We start from the raw sequence: 22663 nt of genomic DNA on the forward strand, positions 1-22663 counted from the left end.
GCATATTTGCAAAAGATGTATAAAAAATCAATTTCAGGTGCAATCAAGATAAGCTATGTGAAAATGGCTGGCCAGAATCTTCCTAGGCTTCCTTTTTCATAGACTGTAAGGGCAAGATAAATTTAATAAGTCAAGACAGAGGAAGTCAGTCACAGCTTGTCTTTTTGCAGATCAGCAAACTGGAACAAAGATTCCTGATAATGCTTTCAAATTTCCAATGGTCACCATATAAAGGGTCACTTAAAATCAGAACCCCATCACTATGGAAGTAAGCTGGCAGGGACAGCAAAGAATGATTATCCTTTATGATAAATGGAATTTCCCTTGCTTGCTCCACATTTTTATTGAACCAGTCAGTTGCTTCCTTCAGCTGTTTCTCTCTCTCATACATAAACAGATTGTTTAAGAAATCGTTCTCTGAATTTCATACCCTTTCCTCATTTTGGCCACAGTCATAGACTGGATTCTGTCTTGGCCATTGTTAAAAGAACCTCTCATCAGTGGATTTCCCTGCTTCATCCTCCTACCAATCCCAGGAAAGCATGAGCTACCAAAATTGCTTTTATGGCTCTTCTAGTCACTTGGGCTAAAACGAGAAACTTAGCAAAATCTTGTCAATTTTATTTGGGAGGAAGGGAAAGAAGGAAGGCCAGCACTTCACCAATCAACCTTTGAACCTGTAAAAAATTAAAGAAACCCCCCACCCCCACAGTTCAGCTTTTCAAGGGAGGCATCCCTATGCAAAATAGGTATTGAAACCCTGGTGTTTCAGTGGTCAGAATTCAGTATTGCAGGCTAACTCTGCCCACAGTCTGGAGTTCAATCCTGATTGGCTCAAGGTTGACTCAGCCTTTCATCCTTCCAAAGTTGGTAAAATGAAGACCCAGATTATTGGGGTCAAGATACGATACGATACAATACAATACAATACAATACAATACAATACAATAGCAGAGTTGGAAGGGACCTTGGAGGTCTTTTAGTCCAACCCCCTGCCTAGGCAGGAAACTCTATACTGTTTCAGACAAATAGCTATCCAACATCTTCTTAAAGACTTCCAGTGTTGGGGCATTCACAACTTCTGGAGGCAAGCTGTTCCACTGATTAATTGTTCTAACTGCCAGGAAATTTCTCCTCAGTTCTAACTTGCTTCTCTCCTTGATTAGTTTCCACCCATTGCTTCTTGTTCTACCATCAGGTGCCCTGGAGAATAGTTTGATTCCCTCTTCTTTGTAGCAACCCCTGAGTTATTGGAACACTGCTATCATGTCTCCCCTAGTCCTTCTTTTCATTAAACTAGACATACCCAGTTCCTGCAACCGTTCTTCATATGTTTTAGTCTCCAGTCCCCTAATCATCTTTGTTGCTCTTCTCTGCATTCTTTCTAGAGTCTCCACATCTTTTCTACATCGCGGCGACCAAAACTGAATGCAGTATTCCAAGTGTGGCCTTACTAAGGAATTATAAAGTGGTATTAACACTTCACATGATCTTGATTCAATCCCTCTGTTTATGCAGCCTAGAACTGTGTTGGCTTTTTTGGCAGCTGCTGCACACTGCTGGCTCATATTTAAATGGTTGTCCACTAGGACTCCAAGATCCCTTTCACAGTTACTACTACTGAGCAAGGTACCACCTATACCAGCGATGGCGAACCTTTTTTGGCTCGCGTGCCACAAGTGGGGGGAGCGCGGGGGGTCGTGTGCGGGCGTGCCGCACCCATAATGCAACGCGCCCCCCAGTGCGCATGCGCGCACAACGCACCCATTTTTGCATGCTTTTTTCGCCCTCCCCAGGCTCCAGAGGCTTTATAGGAGCCTGTGGATGGCGAAAAGAGCCTCCCCCGGCCCCCGGAGGCCCTCCGGAGGCTTCAGGGAACGTCCGGAGGCTTCCCTGAAGCCTTCGGAACACTTAAAACTACCCTCAGAGCAACCCGGAAGTGACTTCCGGGTTGCTCAGATGGTCGTTTTAAGCGCTCTGAAGGCTTCAGGGAAGCCTCGGGACGGTCCCTGAACAGGCACGAGACGTGCGTCTCCATCGCCCGCGCCCGTAACGCCTCTGCCGCGTGGCGCCTCAGGCCCGGCGTCCTTGCGCCGCTCCGCTCAGCCTATGCGCGCTCGCCAGGGCCCGGCCTTCAAATCGCTGCCGCCGCTGCCGCTCCCAGGACAGGCTCAGCAGAAGGGAAGTCCATCAGGCCTCGGCCGCGCCGCCCTCGCCTCCTCCTCCTCCAGCCGCACCATCGCAAGGATTAAGCCGAAAGGGGGGGGATGGGGAAAGCGAAGGGGGCTTTGTTGTCCTCCTTCTTGTTCTCCTCCTTTCCCCCTCCGGCTCGAACGCGGCGCCGGGGCCTGGCAGGCAGCGAACGAATCAGAGCCTGCCGACTGGAGGAAGAGGGTGAGAGGCGGGTCCTGTGAACGGCGGCAGCAGCGGCGGCAATAGTCGCAACTCGGCTGCCTGCCGCCTTTCCCCTCCTTTGTCTCCCAGCCGGGGCGGCCCGCCGCTGAGTTGCGACTATTGCCACCGCTGCTGCCGCCGTTCACAGGACCCGCCTCTCACCCTCTTCCTCCAGTCGGCAGGCTCCGACTCGTTCGCTGCCTGCCGGGCCCCGGCGCCGCGTTCGAGCCGGAGGGGGAAAGGAGGAGAACGAGAAGGAGGACAACAAAGCCCCCTTCGCTTTCCCCGTCCCCCCCCCTTTCGGCTTAATCCTTGCGACGTCCTCGCAAAGCCCCGAGGGGACGGATTCCTGTGCGGGACGCATGGCAGGAAGGCTATAGAGTCCCCCCTCCCTCCACCGTCCAGACGGTCCCTGAAGCCTTCGGAACGCTTAAAACGACTCTCCGAGCAACCCGGAAGTCACTTCCGGGTTGCTCGGAGGTTGGTTTTAAGCGTTCTGAAGGCTTCAGGGACGGTCCCTGAAGCCTCCGGGCGGGCGGGGGAGGTTCTTTTCGCCCTCCCCAGGCTCCTATAAAGCCTCTGGAGCCTGGGGAAGGCGAAAAATAGCTTTTAAAAAGGTGAACTCAGCTGGCCAGCACACGCATGCGCGCTGGCCAGCTGACAGGGCAGCGCCTCATGTGCCCTGACAAATAGCTCCGTGTGCCACTTGTGGCACGCGTGCCATAGGTTTGCCATCACGGACCTATACTGTACCTGTGCATTTCGTTTTTCTTGCCTAAATGTAGAACCTTACTCTTTTCACCATTGAATTTCATTTTAGTAGATAGTGCCCAATGTTCAAGTTTGTCAAGATCCTTTTGTATCTTAAGCCTGTCTTCTGGAGTGTTGGCTATTCCTGACAGCTTGGTGTCATCTGCAGATTTGATGAGTTCCCCATTTATTCCCTCATCCAAATCATTGATGAAGATGTTGAAGAGTACTGGGTCTAAAACAGAGCCTTGGGGTACTCCACTGCATACTTCCCTCCATGTAGATGCAGTTCAATTGAGAACTACATGGTGAGTGCGGTTGGTCAGCCAGTTACGAATCCATCTGGTGGTGAAGCTGTCTAACCCACATTCTTCTACTTTATCTAGAAGTAGGTTATAGTCTACATTATCAAATGCCTTACTGAAGTCCAAGTAAACTATATTGATGGCATTCCTCTGGTCCACTAATTTTGTCACTTTGTCAAAGAATGCAATAAGATTAGTCTGGCATGATCTGTTTTTGTTTTTTTTTTAATTAAAAGAGTTTTGTACAAACAAATTTTCCCCCTTTTCACCCCCCCTCCACACAATATAAATCTCATACAAATGCTATACCCCCCCAACCCCCCCGCAAAAATTCACATTCAAATATTATACCAAACACTTTACCCCCTCCCCTCCCCCCATCTTAAAATAGATTACTCATAACCCCTCTCCTCCCAACAAACACTATATAAATTTCTCTTAAATTAATAATAACACATTGATCATTTTCTAAGCTAATTTAACATCTATAACTCTTAATATAAATTTCTCCTAGCCTAACAATGTTTCATTAGTCCCATCTTCTAATTTATTCATACATATATATTGCCCCATCCTCCACCCTAACCCTCCCCCACCTCCCACACAAACCCACCCCCGACTTCCGCTGTATACCACTCTAACAATTCCAAACATCCCATATACTATTTACTCTGATCATCTATCGGTCTGAACATTCTTACCTAAAGGCTAGATAATAACTCCTAGTCTGGTATTTATTCTGTATATAATCAATCCATTTTGCCCATTCCTGTGTGTAATCCTCCTGTTTCTGAGCTTTTAAGAAAGCTGAAATTTTTGCCATTTCAGCGAACCCCGCCACCTTCTGAATCCATTGATCAATTGTCGGCAAAAAGTCTTTTTTCCAATGTTGCGCAATCAACAACCTAGCTGCTGTAACCATATACAAGGCCAATTTTGTTTCCCCTTTGGTAAAATCCTTAACTATACCCAATAAAAACATTTGCGGAGTGAATTGTATTCTTTTCTTAAATACATTCTGCATAACCCACCATATTTTTATCCAAAAAGCTTTAACCTTGTTACAAGTCCACCATACATGAAAAAAGGTAGCATCTAGACACCCGCATCTCCAACATTTTGGTTGAACATTTGGGTACATGCATGATAATTTTTTAGGATCTAAATACCATCTGTAAAACATTTTATAGAAATTCTCCCTTAAATTCTGTGACTGTGTAAATTTAACATTCTGAACCCATATTTTTTCCCACGTTTCCAACATAACCACTTCACCAAAATTCTGAGCCCATTTAATCATACAATCCTTAACCAATTCACTTTCTGAGTCTCTTTCTAACAGTACATTATATATTCTTTTAACTTGTTTTGGACCAGTCTCTTTTATCTGCTTAATCAGTTCCACTTCTTTAGCCATAAAACCGACCCTGCGATCTTCTTCCCATCTCTTCTGAAGCTGTATGTAATGTAACCAATTTAAAGTAATTCCTTCTTCCAACAGCTGTTCCAAAGTTTTTAACTTCCATTCGCCCCCATCAGCAATAAGCACATCTTTATATAAACAACCCCCGAGTGACTTAATATTCATAATCCCCATGGTGTCTGCAAGATCCAACCAAAGCGGTATTTTATAATCCCAATTGGGCCGGTGCTTCTTCCATATTCTCATCAAGGCACTACGGAGAACATGGTTGTTGAACACTTTATCCACCCTGTCTTCATAAAAAAGATATGCATGCCATCCCAGAACAAGATCATGGCCTTCTATATTCAGCAATTCCATTTTTGTTTTCCCGAACCAATCTGCTACATGCGTTAATACCGCAGCTTCATAATACAATCGAAGGTTTGGGAGTCTGAGGCCGCCTCTTTCACGTGTATCTTGCATAATCTTCATCTTTACTCTCGGCTTTTTCTCCTTCCAAACAAATTTATTTAATGTTGTTTGCCAATTTAACAAGGTTTTATCTGACTTAAGCACCGGAATCATCTGGAATAGAAAGATAAATCTAGGTAGAATGTTCATTTTAATTGCTGAGATCCTTCCAAGCAAAGACAATTCTAACTTTTTCCACGCTTCAAGATCTTTCTGTATCTTTTGCCACAACACTTCATAGTTATTTGAGAAAAGTTTTGTGTTTGATTCTGAAATTTGTATTCCTAAATATTTAACTTTAGAAACTATTTCAAAACCTGCTAAACTTACAAGTCTCTTTCTTTGAGTCTCTGTCATGTTTTTAACCATCATTTTCGTTTTGTTTTGATTTAGTCTAAACCCAGACACCATGCCAAATTCTATTATGATATTTTTCATCTGGATTATTGATTTCAAAGGATGTGAAAGGGTAACAACCAGATCATCGGCGAATGCTCTAGTTCTGTATTCCTTTTGCCTGATAGCTATGCCATCTAAGGATTTTGAGTCCCGAATTGCGTTCAACAAGACTTCCAAAGTTAAAATAAATAACAATGGGGATAATGGGCAACCTTGTCTTGTGCCTTTTTGTATCTCGAAAGTTGTTGACAAATTTCCATTAATAATAAGTTGTGCATTTTGTTGCTGATAAATTGCTCCAATCGCCTGCCGCAATCGTGGTCCCATATCCATCTTTTCCAAAGTCTTGGTTAGAAAGTTCCAATTCACTCGATCGAAGGCCTTCTCTGCATCCAAGAAAACCAGCACTGCAGAGATCTGCTTATTCTTATCAAGATAGTCAATTAAATCTATGAGTTGCCTTACATTCTCCTTCATATGTCTGCCTTCAATAAATCCTGCTTGATCATGATGAATAATCTCTTGAATAACCGGCATCAATCTGTTGGCTAGTACCTTAGCAAATATTTTATAATCTGTGTTCAGAAGAGATATCGGCCTGTAATCCTCTGGTTTCTTAGGGCCCTCTTTATCTTTAGGTATCAATGAGATAAAAGCCGCTTTCCATGAGGGAGGTATTTTACCTCCTTGTTGTATATTACAAAATAGTTGTGTAAGATATTCAATCATTTCCAGTTGTAAAGTTTTATAATACATTGCAGTCAAACCATCAGTCCCTGGAGCCTTAGCTAATTTAAGTTGATTTATAACTAAAGTGATCTCATCAGCGGTTATAAGATGTTCCAAATTTGCCTTTTGAAGCACAGAAATTTTTGCAACCCTTTTTCCTTCCAAAAAATCATCTATTAACTTGTTCTGTATATTATCCTGTACATATAGCTTAGTATAATAGTCCACAAATGATTTTTTAATCAACTCTTGTTGATATACCATCTTCCCTCGAAACTCAATTTTATCAATAATTCTGTCATTCATATTCCTTCTCAAAGTATATGCTAACCATCTACCAGGTTTATTAGCGTTGGCAAAGGTGTTATGTTTAGCAAATTGCAAATTGGTTGCTATTTGTTCTGCTATAAGCATCTGAAATTGATCTTTCAACAGCTTTAGCGCCATCTGGAGCGCCTGGTCATTCGGGTTTATTATAAGCAGCTGTTCTTTGCGTTTTATTTCATCTTCCAATTCCATTCTCCTTTTCTGTCTAATTTGTTTATGTTTAAAGTTCATATGTATCAGGACCCCACGCATATAAGCTTTACTTGCATCCCAAACTATTTCAATGGGAGTGCCCTTATTCATATTAAAACTGAAAAATTCCTTCATGTGTTTTTTAAGTTCATCAACATTTTTTTTCATATCTAAATAAATTTTCATTTACTCTCCAAGACCTTCTTGGCCTCATCCCTAATTCAATTTGTAACCACACCGGACTATGATCGCTAAGTGTCCTGGCGAAAATCTTGGGTTTCTTAGCTTTAGGAATTAGATCCGGTGTTAACAAAAAGAAATCAATCCTTGAAAAGGATTTATGTCTATCTGAATAGAAAGAAAAATCCATCTCATTTAGATGTTGCATCCTCCAAACATCTTTTAATTTCAAATCGTCTTGTAAATCAAAAAAAGCCTTTGGTAATTTGGTAGTGAATTTCGTCTTTTTACTCTTGTCTATCTTTGGAGAAATCACTCCATTCCAATCTCCCATTATTAGAATACTCTTAAAGTTCCAGTCTAAAATTTTTAAATGGAGCATCTTATAAAAACTTTCTTGGCGTTGGTTAGGAGCATATATTCCTAGCACCAAAATGGAACCGAAGTCTGTATCAAATTGAATTGCTATATATCTACCAGCGTCATCTGCCTCTATAACTTTAGTTGAAAATCTTTTATTTATATATATCACCACACCATTTTTCTTTACCAAATCAGAGGCAGCATAAAATGTTCCCAGTTTTGAATTCACTAAGTACTTCTGGTCTTGCAGCCTAATATGAGTCTCTTGAAGGCAAACAACATCATTATTAAATTGCTTCAAATAATAAAATATTTTTTTCCTTTTTTGTGGGGAGTTCATTCCATTCACGTTCCAAGATAATAGCTTAAGCATCTTTAGATCTGGTCTGGAGCGCTGAAAGCATTTGCTGAAGATCTCTCTCCACAAGACCAATCTTCGGCCCTGCTCCTCCCATGGCTCCGGTTTGCTTCTTAGCTTCTTTCTTAGCACATTGTGTTTGAGGGTCGACGCGCTTGTGAGATTCTAACATTTGTCTAGTCGTGGATCTGGTAATACGTTGTTCGACAGGTTTAAGTATCGGCATTTCAGTGAGAGACTTAGAAGGTCCTTCTTCCAAGAAGGAACACAACAGAGATCCAGAGGGGTCGACTCCACCTACAGCACCCTGCCCCTCCTTCTCTTTTTGTGTCTGCATTCTTTGCTCTTCTGTCTCTTTCTCAAACATCCTCTGCTCTAAGACATCCAAATCTACTGGTGTTGGTGTAGATGTACGTGGGGGGGGTTGCATTTTTCTTGAGTATTCCATGATAAAAGTCTCTGGCTTTATCTATTGTATTCAGATGGTACCTCACCCCTTCGTAACTAAATATAACACCAATTGGAACATCCCATCTATACGGTATCTCTCTCTTCTTCAATTCCACTACCAAAAATCCAAAATCCCTTCTAAGCTTTAACATCGCTGGGGGTAATTCTTTAAAGACTCCGATCGTTTTTCCATCTATTAAATAATAAGAATTTTGCAGAATATCATTTCTAAGATTTCTCTCAGTAAAGTATATCACAACATCCCTTGGTAGTTGCCTTTGTGATGCAATACGTGAATTAACTCTGTAAATTTTGTCGATCCTTGCAAAAATCTCAGAAGAATCCTGGATCTTCAATAACGTGGCCAGAGCATCAGCACAAACTTTTCTTAAGTCCTCTCTAGGGTTTTCTCTGATACCCCTCAGTCTAACAGCGTACTCCATAGATCTGAATTGCATCATGATAATCTCCTTATCCATCCTCTGCATATTCCCCTCCATTTCAACAAATTTCAAATCTGTTTCCTTCGTTTTAGTTTCCAAATCCAAAGCCAGATGATCAACTTTGCTGTCCACCTTAAGAACAACTTCTGACAGACCTGTGGCTAAAGTGTGTAATTTTTTATCAAGTTGATCATGTTTTTTAATGGTATCCTGAACCATTTCTTTAACCTCCTTAATTTCTTTGCGTAAAAAAGCATTTTCTTCCCTTATAAAGTCCTTGAAATCCTGATAATTTATTGTAGCACCCGGTGAGGCTTTTTGTTCCGTTGCCATAATTAATAATTCTTACAGCCGCCTCTAGCTGTCACCATTCAATTAACTTTCGTTTTCCTTAGGTATTCAGCTGTAAATTAATACTTGCAAATGTTTCTTTCTAAGTTGCTCGAAATTAAAACTTTGACATTTAAGTAGTTCAGGTTATGTAAACTGGCTTAAAGATTGTTAATAGTTAGGGTTGTTTCAGCCGTTCCGCCTTTACTGCCCCGGCTATCAGCAGGTAATTAGCTTTCGTTTTCTGTAGGTTTTCAGCTATAAATCAACGCCATTTTGAATCCTTTGTTCTAAGCCCACGCCTCTCGAACTCAGCAGTAGCGTTCTTTTCAAAGAGATTTTTTTTTCTTCCCCCAATTAAAACTTAAAATACTTGCAAAAGTCTTGCTTCCTTCTTGGGATGTTAAGATGTTAAGATGTTAAGGCTGTTCCCGGCGACTGGTTCTGCTAATTAGCAGAGGTTATCAAAAAGGCAGGAGAATACAACAACTGCGAAGGGGGGCAAACCTCGTCGGACTCCGGACTCCGGAGGGTACACGAGGGCTCAATCCAGCAGCTGAATCTCTCCCTCATAAATTCCAAGAATTTACGAGTGTCCGAGGTGTTAAAGATCGTAAAAAAACACCTCTAACTGTCTCTTGATCTGACAGGCTCAAAAAAAAGCCTGCCATCGGCACCAGGAACAACCAGAAGCCCGCATGATCTGTTTTTGACAAACCCATGTTGGCTTTTGGCTATTACTTTGTTTACTTCTAGGTGTTCGCTAATTCATTGCTTGATTATCTTTTCCAGAATCTTTCCTGGTATTGAGGTCAGGCTGATAGGTCTATAGTTTCTTGGATCTATTTTTTTCCCTTTTTTTGAAGATGGGAACCACATCAACTCTTTTCCAGTCCTCTGGCAGTTCCCCGGTGCTCCAGGATCTATGAAAGATATAGTTCAGTGGTTCTGAGATCTCGTCTGCCAGTTCCTTCAGAACCCTGGGTGCAATCCATCCGGTCCTGGTGATTTGAACTCGTCTAGGGTAGACAGGTGCTCACTTACCATTTTCTTTCCTATTTCAACTTGTGTTCCTAATCTGATTTTTGTGGTGCTATTTTTGATAGGTTGGACCGTTTCATCCCTGTTAAATAGTTCTGCTTTCTTCCTGTTGCTTGTCACCTTCTTGCCACTTTCTCCCAGCAATGGACCAATTGTTTCCTTAATCTTTTTCTTGTTTTTAACATGTTGGAAGAAGCTTTTTTTGTTATTTTTTACTTTTGTGGCAAGCCTTTCTTCATTGTGAGCCTTAAGCTTTCCTTACTTCATCTTTACAGGCTCGGGCTATTTGCTGATATTCTACCTTAGTTGTGTCCCGCTCTTTCCACTTTTTATACTTATCTTTTTTTGTCTTTCAATTTGTCAGAGAGTTCTTTATGCTGGGTTTTTTTGGGGAGCTGTTATTTTTCTTCTTCATTGGTATTGTGCTAGACTGGGCTTTTGTAATCTCATTTTTCAAAATTTCCCAAGCTTCTTGAGTTGTTTTCCCCTTGAGGATTCTCATCCATGGAATTCTTCCCAAGCTCTAAGTTTATTGAAATTAGCTCTCTTAAAGTCCAAGACTCTAGTTTGACTTTGTTCTACTACTTGTGTTTGCATAATGTTGAATTCCAATTCTTTACAGCACAGAGAGTGCTGTAAAGCACTATGGAGCAGTATATCAGTCTAAAGGCTATTGCTACTATGAAGCAGGATCATGGAAAAATATTCCCCAGAGCACCCACAGTCAATTGGAACAGAGACATTTGTATACAATGAAATGAAGTATAGCAGATCAATCAAAAGACTTGTGCCAGCAGAAGACTACGGACATCTCTGGTGGTGGCTGATTGTCCAGCAACCTAGGGTAAGTCAGGGATATCATCCACTTATACCATTTGACACAATAGGTAGCCCAACCTCATGGTGGAGCAATTGTGAATCGACCCTATGCAGCCATCATTGTATGAAATAAATATGAAGTTCAGAGAGATTTGTCTGTCTCCTATCAAAAGATTCAAGATTCACTAGTATGTTAAGATCTGAAGGAGAAAATATAAAGAATCTAAACATCTGCACTAGAAAGAGCTAATGAAGGAGATCCCACATCATCATATTTCATATGGGAACCAGCTGCAGAAGCAACCAGAATTATCTCCCCTTTTCTGATTGCCTAAAGAGGGGCTGACAGATCGATTCCATGTCTACCTTCATCTTCAAGACATCCTGCAAAATTAGCCCTGAGGCTGAACTGCGCCCTCATCCCACATGGCCCTTTTGTAGCCTCCATGAATACGGCTTCTTTCACTTTGAATGATGGGAGGCAGAATTCTTTCGCAACTACATCTGAATTCAGTGGACATGAACATTGCACAGGGCAGCAATCAGCTAATAATCAAGGATAGCTGTGAAGAATTATCTGCATAATGAAACTGAGGTTCCGATAACAAATAACTGCTCTGCAGAGAAGTTGTGTTTTGAATGTATATGTTGTGCATGAAAGAGAGGGGGAAGGAGAGAAATGAACAGTTGAAGGGATGAATTTAAGGGGCGGCTTTCAAAAGGTTGATTAAAAAAAGGAAACTTTAAAAAATAATAATCTTATGAGGAAATAATCTTGAATTAACTTAGCCCAAACCATACTTAAGAAATCTGCTGCCTTCAGGGTGTCATTGTATTAGTAATGCCTGTTGGAATTATATTGAGAGACATAATTCTAGGGGGGAAATGCCATTTTCACTACCAGCAGGTCTTGTGTGGCTATCAGAGGGAGGGATAAATGAAAAAATCAATCCATCAAGAACCAGCGAGCCCCCACAATAAGTAAAATACCTCCAGGTCATGCAGTTTCTTTTGTGGAGATGCTCTGAGCTTCTGATCTAATACCAAATATCCTGTTCAGCCAGGAGCTGAACAGCCTCCTAATTCCAAAGCCTCCTAATTCTTAAATAATTAACAGCAACCCATAAAAATGTACATGATTGTTTTTTCCCCTAAGGAGGAAGGAACTTAAGTGTTCGGCTTCATCTTCCCAAGTCTATGGGACTTCTGTAATGGAGTTGTAAATTAGCACACTGACGTCCTTGTCCCATGTTGCCCTGTCACTTTTACTGAAGCAAGTAGCAGACAGATGTTTGGAACCAGAGATCCAAGCAGGTCTTAGCAGGCTATCCAGGCCCTCCAAATGGTCCAATGTTATCATGCCAGATTCTTGAAGTGAAACCTGAGGGAGCAGGAGCACTGAGAGGAAAAAATGCTGGGGTTGCAGCTGTGCTTGAAAGGCCTACTCACCAAAATGTACCCAAATTTATCCCCTAATTGTTGGAGATGCAATCACAAGCCTGGAACATTGTATCACATGTGGTGGATGTGCCCCAACACAAGGAAGTACTGGTGCAAAATTTGAAAGTGGCTGGAAGAAATTACTGAACGAAAAATAGAACTCAAACCAGAAGCATTCCTATTAGGACTACTGGATCAAAAAATGGACAAACAATCTCAATATACAATCATACATATACTCACAGCAGCCAGGATTGCCTTCGCACAAAATTGGAAAAAAACTAATACGCCCTCAGACGAAACTACAATCAGGAAAATACTTGAGTGTGCAGAAATGGACAAAATGACAATAGAACTAAAAGAAAGAAAAGAATCGGACTTTTATAATGTTTGGAATAAAATATACAAGTGGCTAGAAATCAAAAGCCAAAACAGGAAATAGAGAATACAAATAGATGGAGATACAAATAATGAATATTACTGTAAGTGTTTATACTATGCTTGTTACATCATAGGACAAGGCTATAGTAATAGGAAGGGCAATGCAGAAGGGAGAATTATATAAGCTATGCAGGAAAGCCGATATTGAAAGCTGTAAAATTACTCTATATTGTTATGTATGTTCCATGTTTTGTTTTGTTTTATTGTGGTTTTTTTCCTTGTTGTGTCTTTTTTACTGTTTTTAAATATTAAAACATTCAATAAAAATTATTTTAAAAAAAGGCCTAATCACACCTCCAGGAAATCAAACAGAACGTAAATTGTGACGATATAGAGTCAACTCTGTAGCTCCCATCTATGCTTCTTATTAAATCAATACTGTTTTGGTTTTGCTTTGAGAAACCTCAGCCTTCCAGCTATGGCTCTTGTGGAGCAATCAAACAGTCCATGCTGAGATCAGACCGATTGGGTTCTATGAACTGGGAAGTAAAAGACATTAGTCTACTGTCAAGCCTGGAAGCCATCTTTTGCATCGGGCCTTCAGGCCTGCCACATTTAGTGCTGTGGGAAAATGGGAGTGGGGATTATATGGAGTATGGGAGATATATATAATAATATTCCTTTCTCAGAGAGTCAAGGACATCTTGCCCTGCACCTGGAGAAGTATGACTGAGAGGCATCTCCAGTTAGGATGGTGCCTGACTGGGCCATGTGACGGACATGTGGGTGCTGGGCAGGGGCTTGGACTTCCATTTGGGTGGTGGTGGGGGGAAACTGGAAGCTTTCCAGATGTGCCAATATGACATCTCTAATAAAATTTCAAGGTCTTGATTACGATCTTTAAAGCGCTCCATGGCTCAGGACCTAGTTACCTGCGGGATCGTATTCTGCCCCATACATCCCTACGACCCATCCGCTCGCACAGAGAGGGACTTCTCCAGGTGCCGTCCACCAGACAGTGCCATGGGGCGGCGCCTAGGAGCAGAGCCTTCTCTGTGGCGGGCCCAGCCCTGTGGAATGACCTCCCCCCGGATATTAGGACCACTACTGACCTCCGCTCCTTCCGTGTAAAGCTCAAGACCCACCTATTCCAAATAGCCGGCCTGGCTCAATCATAACTTCATAACGCTCCTGATGGGTTTTTTAATTCAGTAATTTTATTTAATGGGATTTTAAATTGTGTTTTTAATTGTCTTTCACTTATGAGTCTACCTCCTCCATGCACATGTATATGTCTTTGTTCTTTATGTATGTATGTGTGTCTTTATCTGTATTTTATCTGTTTTGATTGTACACCGCCCCGAGTCCTTCGGGAGAGGGTTGCGGCTAATCAAATAAAATTATTATTATTATTATTATTATTATTAAAATGGAACTTTGAGGAACTTCAAGCCTTGGAGTCTTCTTTCATTGGGGGTGTTACTTGGAACCCTGACATCTATACTGGTCCCTTGGAAGGCTGCCTCTAATGTCATCTATTCATTAGGATCCACAAGTGAATGAGAGACTTGAAGAGGTCAAAGACTTCAGGCTACAACAACAAGTTCCAGATGATACCACATTCTGCAGGTGACTCATCTGACATTTTCTCTTTATTATATTTGTAGAGGGGTATAGTGTCCTTTAGACAGACACTCAAGCACTTATCACTTCATGATTGGATAACTGTAATGTGCACTACATGGCACTGTATTGAATATCATCCAGAAGCTACAGCTGGTTCAGAATTTGGCAGTGTGGATGGCAATGGGAATATTGCATTATACTCATGCGAGCCCAGTTCTCCATGAGCTGCACTGATTACCAGTTGGGTAATTATCATGGCAGAACTCCTGTCTTTCTGAGGGATCACTTATTTCTGATTAATTCGGGCTATCCACTGTGGTAGCAAATGCGCTCCAGGTCCCATTGATTAAATAGTGTCATCTTACAGAACTCAGGAGGAATGCTTTCTCTGTTGCCAACCTGCAAATCCCCCTCCCCCAGATATCCATACATTTCTTACCCTTTTGAAAATCATTAAAAACTTGGCTGTTCGCCCAGATCTTTGGAAACTATAATTGTGGAGTCTCCACAAGTTGGGTTTTTTTTTTCCTGTTCTGTTATAAAATTACTCTTGGTCAGCTACGCCTTTTCCCCCCCTATATGTATTGTTTTATTTCTTTTTTATTGTAAGCCACCCAAAGTTGCTAAAGTGCCTGGATTCGAGCTGAACTGATTAAATTGTTATTTAATTAAGTTTCTTTTTCTTTCATAATAGCAATTCAGTGAAGCAGCTTGGTCTGAGAGAGAATAACTGATCCCAAGTCATCTAAAGAGAGTCTCATGGCTTCAGGTGTACCTCTATGGCTGATGGTTTCTATGATCCTAATTTAAGACTTTCACCAATATACTATATTGGTTTTGGAACCCTGAGAACAATTCTTTAGGTAATCGTCTAAGATATATCCATAACTGGAAATATTTTTTTAAAATGTAACAAATGAATATTGTCTGCAGTGGCCACAGTATGATATCTAGGCTGAGATCAGTGTATAGCTGTGATAGTGAATCTATGGCACACGTATCACAGGTGGCATGCGGAACCATTTCTGAGAGCACGTGAGGCATTGCCCTGTCAGTTCCAACACGTATGCATGCGCTTTCATTGTTAATGAAAGCTGAAAAGGGAGAGGGGGAAAAAGTCTACAATAGATTTTATGGTCATTGTTACCAAGATTTCCTATATATAACTGAGTGACTCAAGGCATATAACATACAGCTCTCAGGAATGCTATCAGGAATTTTAATGGAAAGGGGGAGAAAAGAAAAAAAAATACTGATTTTACCCATTAATTTAGAACTTTTAATTGTATTCAATTATTTAGGGGTTTTTAAACATTGTGTTTTTAATTGTTTTTATTCATCAGCTCACCTCCTCCTTGTATATGTCTTGGTATATGTTTTTGTTATATGTATGTTTGTCTATATATTTATTTCCTATGTTTTATTGTACGCCACCCCGAGTCCTTCGGGAGAGGGTGCGGCTAAGAAATAAATATTTTTTATTATTATTATTATTATTATTATTATTATTATTATTATTATTATTATTATTATTATTATTATTATTATTATTATTATTATTATTATTATTATTATTACTGTTAAAAAGAAAGCTTTAGGATTCAGAAAAAGCACCAGTGCTTCAGAAGATCAACTTCAATGAGCTACCAAAGCAACTCTCTTTCTGAACCATTTTAATAATAATGCCAAAATTGTTGCATGGGTAATTATTATTTTGCAAACTGTGCCTCTACCAGAAAAAAACTTGCCAAATAATAGAATGTGGACAGTTTAGTTTCAGTAGCTACTTGAAGCCCCCAGCTTTGTTCTTAGAGGAATCATCTGGTGATGTTCCATTTCCAAAATATGAACGTGCATCCATCCATACATGTGCCATTTTGCTCACCGAATGTATCCCTCCTTCCCAGAACTTTCATTTGTATTAGTCATTTCTACCTGGAAGCCAGTTAATTGTGTTGGAACTAAATCTGAAGAATAATTTGAGGACACTGTAGAGTCCAGAACATTTGGAGCATCTTCCCAAAGAAGTGTGGGACATGCTTAGGCACTACTGGAAGGAAAACGCTACCTTGCATTGATGAGGGTGTGAAACAGTCAGGAGATCTGAACTAATTATTATATTCTGAAGAACTTCAGGAAAACCAATGCTTGATAAAAGGAACCTCTACGCTTTAGAGTAAAATGCTTGGAACCCCATGTGTTACAGCTCACCTGCACATCTTAGGTGAGCAGAAATTCATTTTGAGCAGGCTTCCAAAAAGTTCTGAAACAAATCCCTTAATATAATAATATGTTCTTAACACCCATCAGGACTTAATGCTCATATACTAGCTCATTTTCACAACTAATATTTCGTGTTTAAATGTTTTTGATACTTTGGTACAAAAAAGTAGCAAAGCCATTTTTTGTCAACTTCTTTCCACGGTATTTATTGTATTCAGAATCTGGAGCTCTCTGCCTCTCTTTATGTTTTTTTTTTCTTCTATTTGCTGCTTCTCCAGGGAGAAGCCTTGGGCTTTGGCTTGTTTCCAAAAGCAATGATAATTAATTCCACAGTGGGCTTCTGTAACGCCCCCACCACTTGTACATGCTGCTTTGCACCTTGCATTTACCCTCCCATGGTGCATCTGAATTAATAAGCGGCTTCTCAAAAGACAGCAGAGAGCTTCTCTTTTTCACTATATGTATCTCTCCTTTCCAATTATGGTTGGCAATTGCAAGAGGAGCATTGGCACCTGCTTCCTTCCGGAGATTTTGGAGCTGTTTTCAGACAACGAGGAAAAAGGTGTTATTTGCTGGGCCTGGAAGCTGCGTGCATACTGCTGTATTAGTGACGTTTTGCACTCTTAACATCAATTTCTCAGCAAGGATTTGATGAGATTTGACTTAGCCCAGTACAAGAAGTTGGGATCTTCCTCAAGGATCTCTGCTGAGTGGAGAACAGCATGATGATGTGTCCATAACAAAATCATTATACAAATGCTATAAACTGAGTATTTGCATCAAACATCAGGATACCATTACATAATAGAGGCATTTGTATGATGATGTCATATTTCATATGTAATTTTGGCATTGTTGTGGTGTCAGGGTTCCAAGTAATACACCCAAGGCTGGCCTGACTGAGGCCATCTTGGAGGCTTCAGCATTGGCCCATGGTTTGCCTTGGATGTCACTGATCCCACTTTGTTTCTCCTAAAAATACTAGTGGTTTTGACCCAACATATTGGTATTATGAAGGACTCATAATGATAAATCTGAGCTGGCAACAGACTGTTCCCTAGATATTGTCAACCCCAGAAGACATGGTCAATTGTGAAAGATGTAGCCTAAAATCTCTGCTGTATCCTTTTTTCCTAAGGGATTCCAAGTTCAAATTTTTAAAGACATTCTAAACTTTACAGACTACTATACAACTGGAAAAATTCCTTCCAGTGGAAATGGTCTTTGCCTACTGCAGCAGGTTGACATGATGAATGGAAGCAACAGGTAGCAAGTACAGAATGCTATGTGTTCAAAACGTATTAAATTTATTTGTTAAGCAGAGTCTTGACTGTCCTTCAAATCTAACCGCTCCCAATTTGCAAAACAAATTAAAAAGGATCCACAGTAAAACCAATCAAATCTAAAAATAAATCCAAAACTCCAGCAAGCAATGAAACTAAAGAGAAGCATCAGGAGTGCAATCAAAACAGAACATCAGAATAAGCAAAACAAGGAGCAAAAGTAAATTGCTTAAGGTTACACTAGATACGACTTCAGGCTTGTTTCAGAATACTGCCTGCATCTTAAAGATGTGGTCCGCAATCCATATTACATGTAGTAGGAGAACTGACTTTTCTTTACACTGTTTTCTCCCATAAAATGGATCCATCTTACTTCTGCCTCACATTTAAAAATAATCTACTACAAGTAGTTCTCAATTTACAGCCATTGGTATAGCAATGCTTCAAAGTTGCACAATGGCACTGAAAAAATGCTTCAAAGTTGCAAAATGGCACTGAAAAAAGTGACTTACACATATGACCATCGCACATCTTAATGGTAAAAAGGTGAAGGTTCCCCTCGCACATATGTGCTAGCCATTCCTGACTCTAGGGGGTGATGCTCATCTCCATTTCAAAACTGAAGAGCCAGTGCTATCCGAAGACGTCTCCATGGTCATGTGGCCTGCATGACTTAACGCCAAAGGTGCATGAAATGCTGTTACCTTCCCACCAAAGATGGCCCCTATTTTTCTACTTGCATTTTTACGTGCTTTTGAACTGCTAGGTTGGCAGAAGCTGGGACAAGTAACAGGAGCTCACTCTATTACGCAGTGCTAGGGATTCGAACTGTCTACCTTTCTGATCGAAAAGCTCAGAGTCTTAGCCACTGAGCCACCGTGTCCCTTCGTAACAATGTTCAAAATTCAAGCACTTGACAACTGACATGTATTTATGATGGTTGCAGCAGTCCAGAGACATTTAATCACCATTTCTGACCTTCCCAGCCAGCTTCCACAAAGGAAAAGTCAATGGGGAAAGCCAGAGTCATTTAATGTCTGTATGATCCACTTAACAACTGCAGTTGATTCACTTAACAATAGCTTAACAACAGTGGCAAAAAAGGTTGTAAAATTGGGTGCAGCTTACTTAACAACCACCTTTTGTTAGCATTGGAAATTCTAGTTCCAATTCTGGTCCTAAGACAAGGACTACTTTTATCTTAAGAAACCACGTATTCTACAAGCCACTGTTCAACATATTTGGATGCCACTACAAAGAGCAATTTGTTATAAATCACACAGCCATCACTTTCAGGCTCCTGTTCCTTTTCTTTGGGTGATCGTAAGCCAAAGCTTCCTGTTAATGTTCTGGCTACAGAAGGAAGCAGTATACAGTTTAAACGTGCCAAAAATTGAAGCTGGAATTAGCTGTGAATCCATTTGACCTATAGAATCAGCACTAAAAATAATTTTTTAAAAGTGGAGTGCTGTACTGTATTAAAAAAAACAATCATGTTTCTCTACTAAATGAAGAAAAAGTATCTAACAGAGCTAGTTCTAAAACAAGCTAATGCAGATGGTAAATTCAGTAAAAGGCAGATGTCCTTGAATGTTAATGCATCTGAGAGGGAATATAAAAAGTTATAAAATATGCCAATTACATATATGAGAAATAGGAGAAAAGATTCAAGGGTATAGATCTTCTCTGAGGCTCATATACTGTATGTGAATTCAAATTCACTAGTGATAAAAATAGATTTTTGTATTTACTATTTTTAAACATGCTTATATGACTAAATTGTTTTGGTGACTTTATTTTCAGTGGGTTTAGGTTTAGAACAAAATATTACACACTGACTTCCACAAACTTGAGAAGAATTTATGACATGTGGGCTTGATATTTTACTCTTCTCCATGCAACAGTGGCCCATGCTCATCTAGAGAGAGGAGCAGGTTGGGGAAAGCTGACGTAGACATAATAACTGGAACCAGAAAGAAGCTAATATCTTGTTGCTGGTTTTGCCCCAAAGTTAAATTAGTCTTTGGTCTATATTTCTGTGAAATGAAGACTCCCCTTTGATAGGATTTATTTAAACATGTATGCTTTATACATCACTAGGTGTAGCAGAATGAACCCACAGAAGAAGAAGAAGAAGAAGAAGAAGAAGAAGAAGAAGAGGAAGAGGAGGAGGAGGAGGAGGAGGAGGAGGAGGAGGAGGAGGAGGAGGAGGAGGAGGAGCTCAAAGTACCACTAATGACATCACAAATGACAGTGACTCACATCAAAGGCTTCTCCAAGCGACTTCCTGGTGACCCAACAATCTCCCCCAGAGTGCAGAATGTTTGACCAAGGAAATCCTGATGAAAGAAATTGACATGAATGTTATGAAGTTTCTCCTCCTAGCAGGGTTTTCCCACTCTTTCTAAAGCTCCTAGAACCATGATGGCGAACCTATAGCACACATGCCTGAGGTAGCACATGAAGCCATGTTGCCTGGCATACATGGCATTGACCGTTCCTCTTCCAGGTTTCTGGCGCATATGCACACGTGACAATCAGCTGGCCTTTGTGTGTGTGGTAGCGGTGAAAACCGGAAGAGCTGGTCTGTGAGTATGTGCGCTGGTTATCTGATTGGCACGTGTGCATGAGCCCGCCAGAAACCAGAAATAATTTTTTCAGCACACGCATGACCCTGGGCAGCTCCTCTTCCTGGTCACGCCCCAGATAAGCATACATGCGAAGTGCTCCTTTTTCAGCACTTGGTGCCAAAAAGTTTCACCATCACTGTCCTAGAGAGTTAAGGCAAGACATTATTAAAAACTTAACTTCTGCTCTGGCTAATTTATGGAGAAGAACAGTCCTTCAGTCAACTCATGTAGCTCCTTTCTACAGTTCTTACAATACAAGTTTGAGACTAAGTGGCTGGAAATTTATAAATCTGGCCATAGTACATGCATTACATGAGTTAAAAACATTGGTGAATTTAAAACAAAATCAGGCTGGTGGAAAGACTGCAGCACCCGGATAATTGCATGAAACAAGGTCATCACGCATCATGCTCAGTGCCTAGTCAGTGGTGCAATAGGTGCTTCTTCAGCCTCTGACATCCTCGATCCTGTTCTGTAGATCCAGAATGCAGCAGAATTGAGATCATTTTGTCTGTCATATTCTCATAAATTAAATCTGCCCGTTAGCAAAACAGTAGATTAAAAAAATAGACTGGCATTTTTTCTCCAGCATATCCTGACTGTATCTGTTTCCTCAAATGGTGCCAATTTATTATAATTTACGTGGTCACCCCAAAAGCCTACACTTTGCAATGAGTACCTACCAAAATTACTTATGCATGCTTTAAGTAGTTAGCAAAAATAAAAACTAAGATTCACTATATACTTCTTTGCATTTTTTTATTTACTTGAAATGTAAAACATTATAATAATTCAAGATAAAGCAACAGAATGAATCAACGTATATGTAGGAAGGCAGAAATAAAATGCAGTTTTAGCCACATTTCACAACTTAGAAAAATCTTTATTCAATGGATTACCCTACGTAGACTGCATTCTGAAAGACCCAGATTCGATCCCTCCTACTGTAAGCATAGAAGTCCCTGCAGTATATCTTTATGGCATTTGTGGTGCCCCACAATTAAATACAATATTTTAAAATGAGTCTATTAAAATAATTCTTAACATTAATCTTTTGGTTTGTTGTTCTTACATACATTCTTATAGAGTTTGAAACAAGAATGTTGAAATTTGAATTTTACTCCCCATTTTAATGGAAGATGGCTAAGATTTTAGATTTCTTGAGGAAGATCTCTAGGTGAGATTGGCAAAATCTTTTCACGATTTGTCTATTTTGCAATATTTCAGCTATTTTATACGATTTCACATATAGTTATTTAATTTATTAATTAATTTTGGGGGCCCACACAATCATAACTCCGTAACAATCTAACTTAGCACCTTTAGTTTAGCTGAGTCTGATAGCAATCAATGGCAAACATCTCTGGTAATGTTCATAGCCAATTGCATTAAATCATAATTAGTGTTATTATCCAATGCATAATAGATAAATAGATTAACCCAATATCAGGACGCTTCACATGGTAAGTTAAAATTGTAAAGAAGTTTAACTTAGTTAGTATCATGCCCATACCCAATTCATAATCACACTTGGCTCCCATTCTTAATGAAACCTGGATGACTGGTTTATTTAGGGATAAATGTGAACCAAGGTTTATTTATTTCTGGAAAAACTGAATCAGAAGCTAAGAGGAAACCGTAGTTCTAGACCCTAGCTAGTAAGAGAAGAGATTTGCACACAACTCTTAAGCAAAACACAGATAAAGTGATCCAGACTTATTTGGGCACGCTCAATGAAAGGTACAGTTAAGGAAAACAACTAAAAGCCTGCATAACATCTATCATATGGGTGATCCATCAAAGTTTTTTTTTTCCAATTCTGTCTTATTGCATTACGTGAATATGATGTACTGAAATATAGGCAATAAAAATTGGATCAAAGAGTAAGCATCTTAAAAACACCATGAAAAGTGAAGAAGAAAATGTGTACTTAGCTTACATGTTTCGACAGGTCAGGACTCTTGGAATCTACATCATAACTGCAGGGAAGAAGAAGCAGAGATCACACACTGGCATTTCAATCATGTAGAATCTTGGCATTTTTCTTTTGCAAAACCTACACAACAGGGACATTGTACAATATCTATGAAGAAGGAAACAGAATCAGGGTTGGAGAGCAAGATT

General features: G+C 40.2%; 1 protein-coding gene across 2 annotated transcripts in view; it reads right to left on the minus strand.

The window, feature by feature from the left end:
• Positions 1–22663, minus strand: part of CPNE5 (copine 5) — a 159708-nt gene that overhangs the window by 78660 nt on the left and 58385 nt on the right. For both annotated transcript variants that reach the window (XR_014174866.1, XM_081946663.1), the window contains exons 5-6: positions 22479–22518; positions 20172–20248 (exon numbers count right to left, since the gene is read on the minus strand). Coding sequence is in view for 1 of the 2 variants with exons in the window: in XM_081946663.1 (XP_081802789.1) it covers positions 20172–20248; positions 22479–22518 (117 nt within the window). In the remaining variant the exon portion in view is untranslated. The remainder of the gene's footprint in view (positions 1–20171; positions 20249–22478; positions 22519–22663) is intronic.

This window comes from Natrix helvetica, assembly GCF_964273705.1.
Source record: "Natrix helvetica genome assembly, chromosome: 3".
NCBI lineage: Eukaryota > Metazoa > Chordata > Lepidosauria > Squamata > Natricidae > Natrix > Natrix helvetica.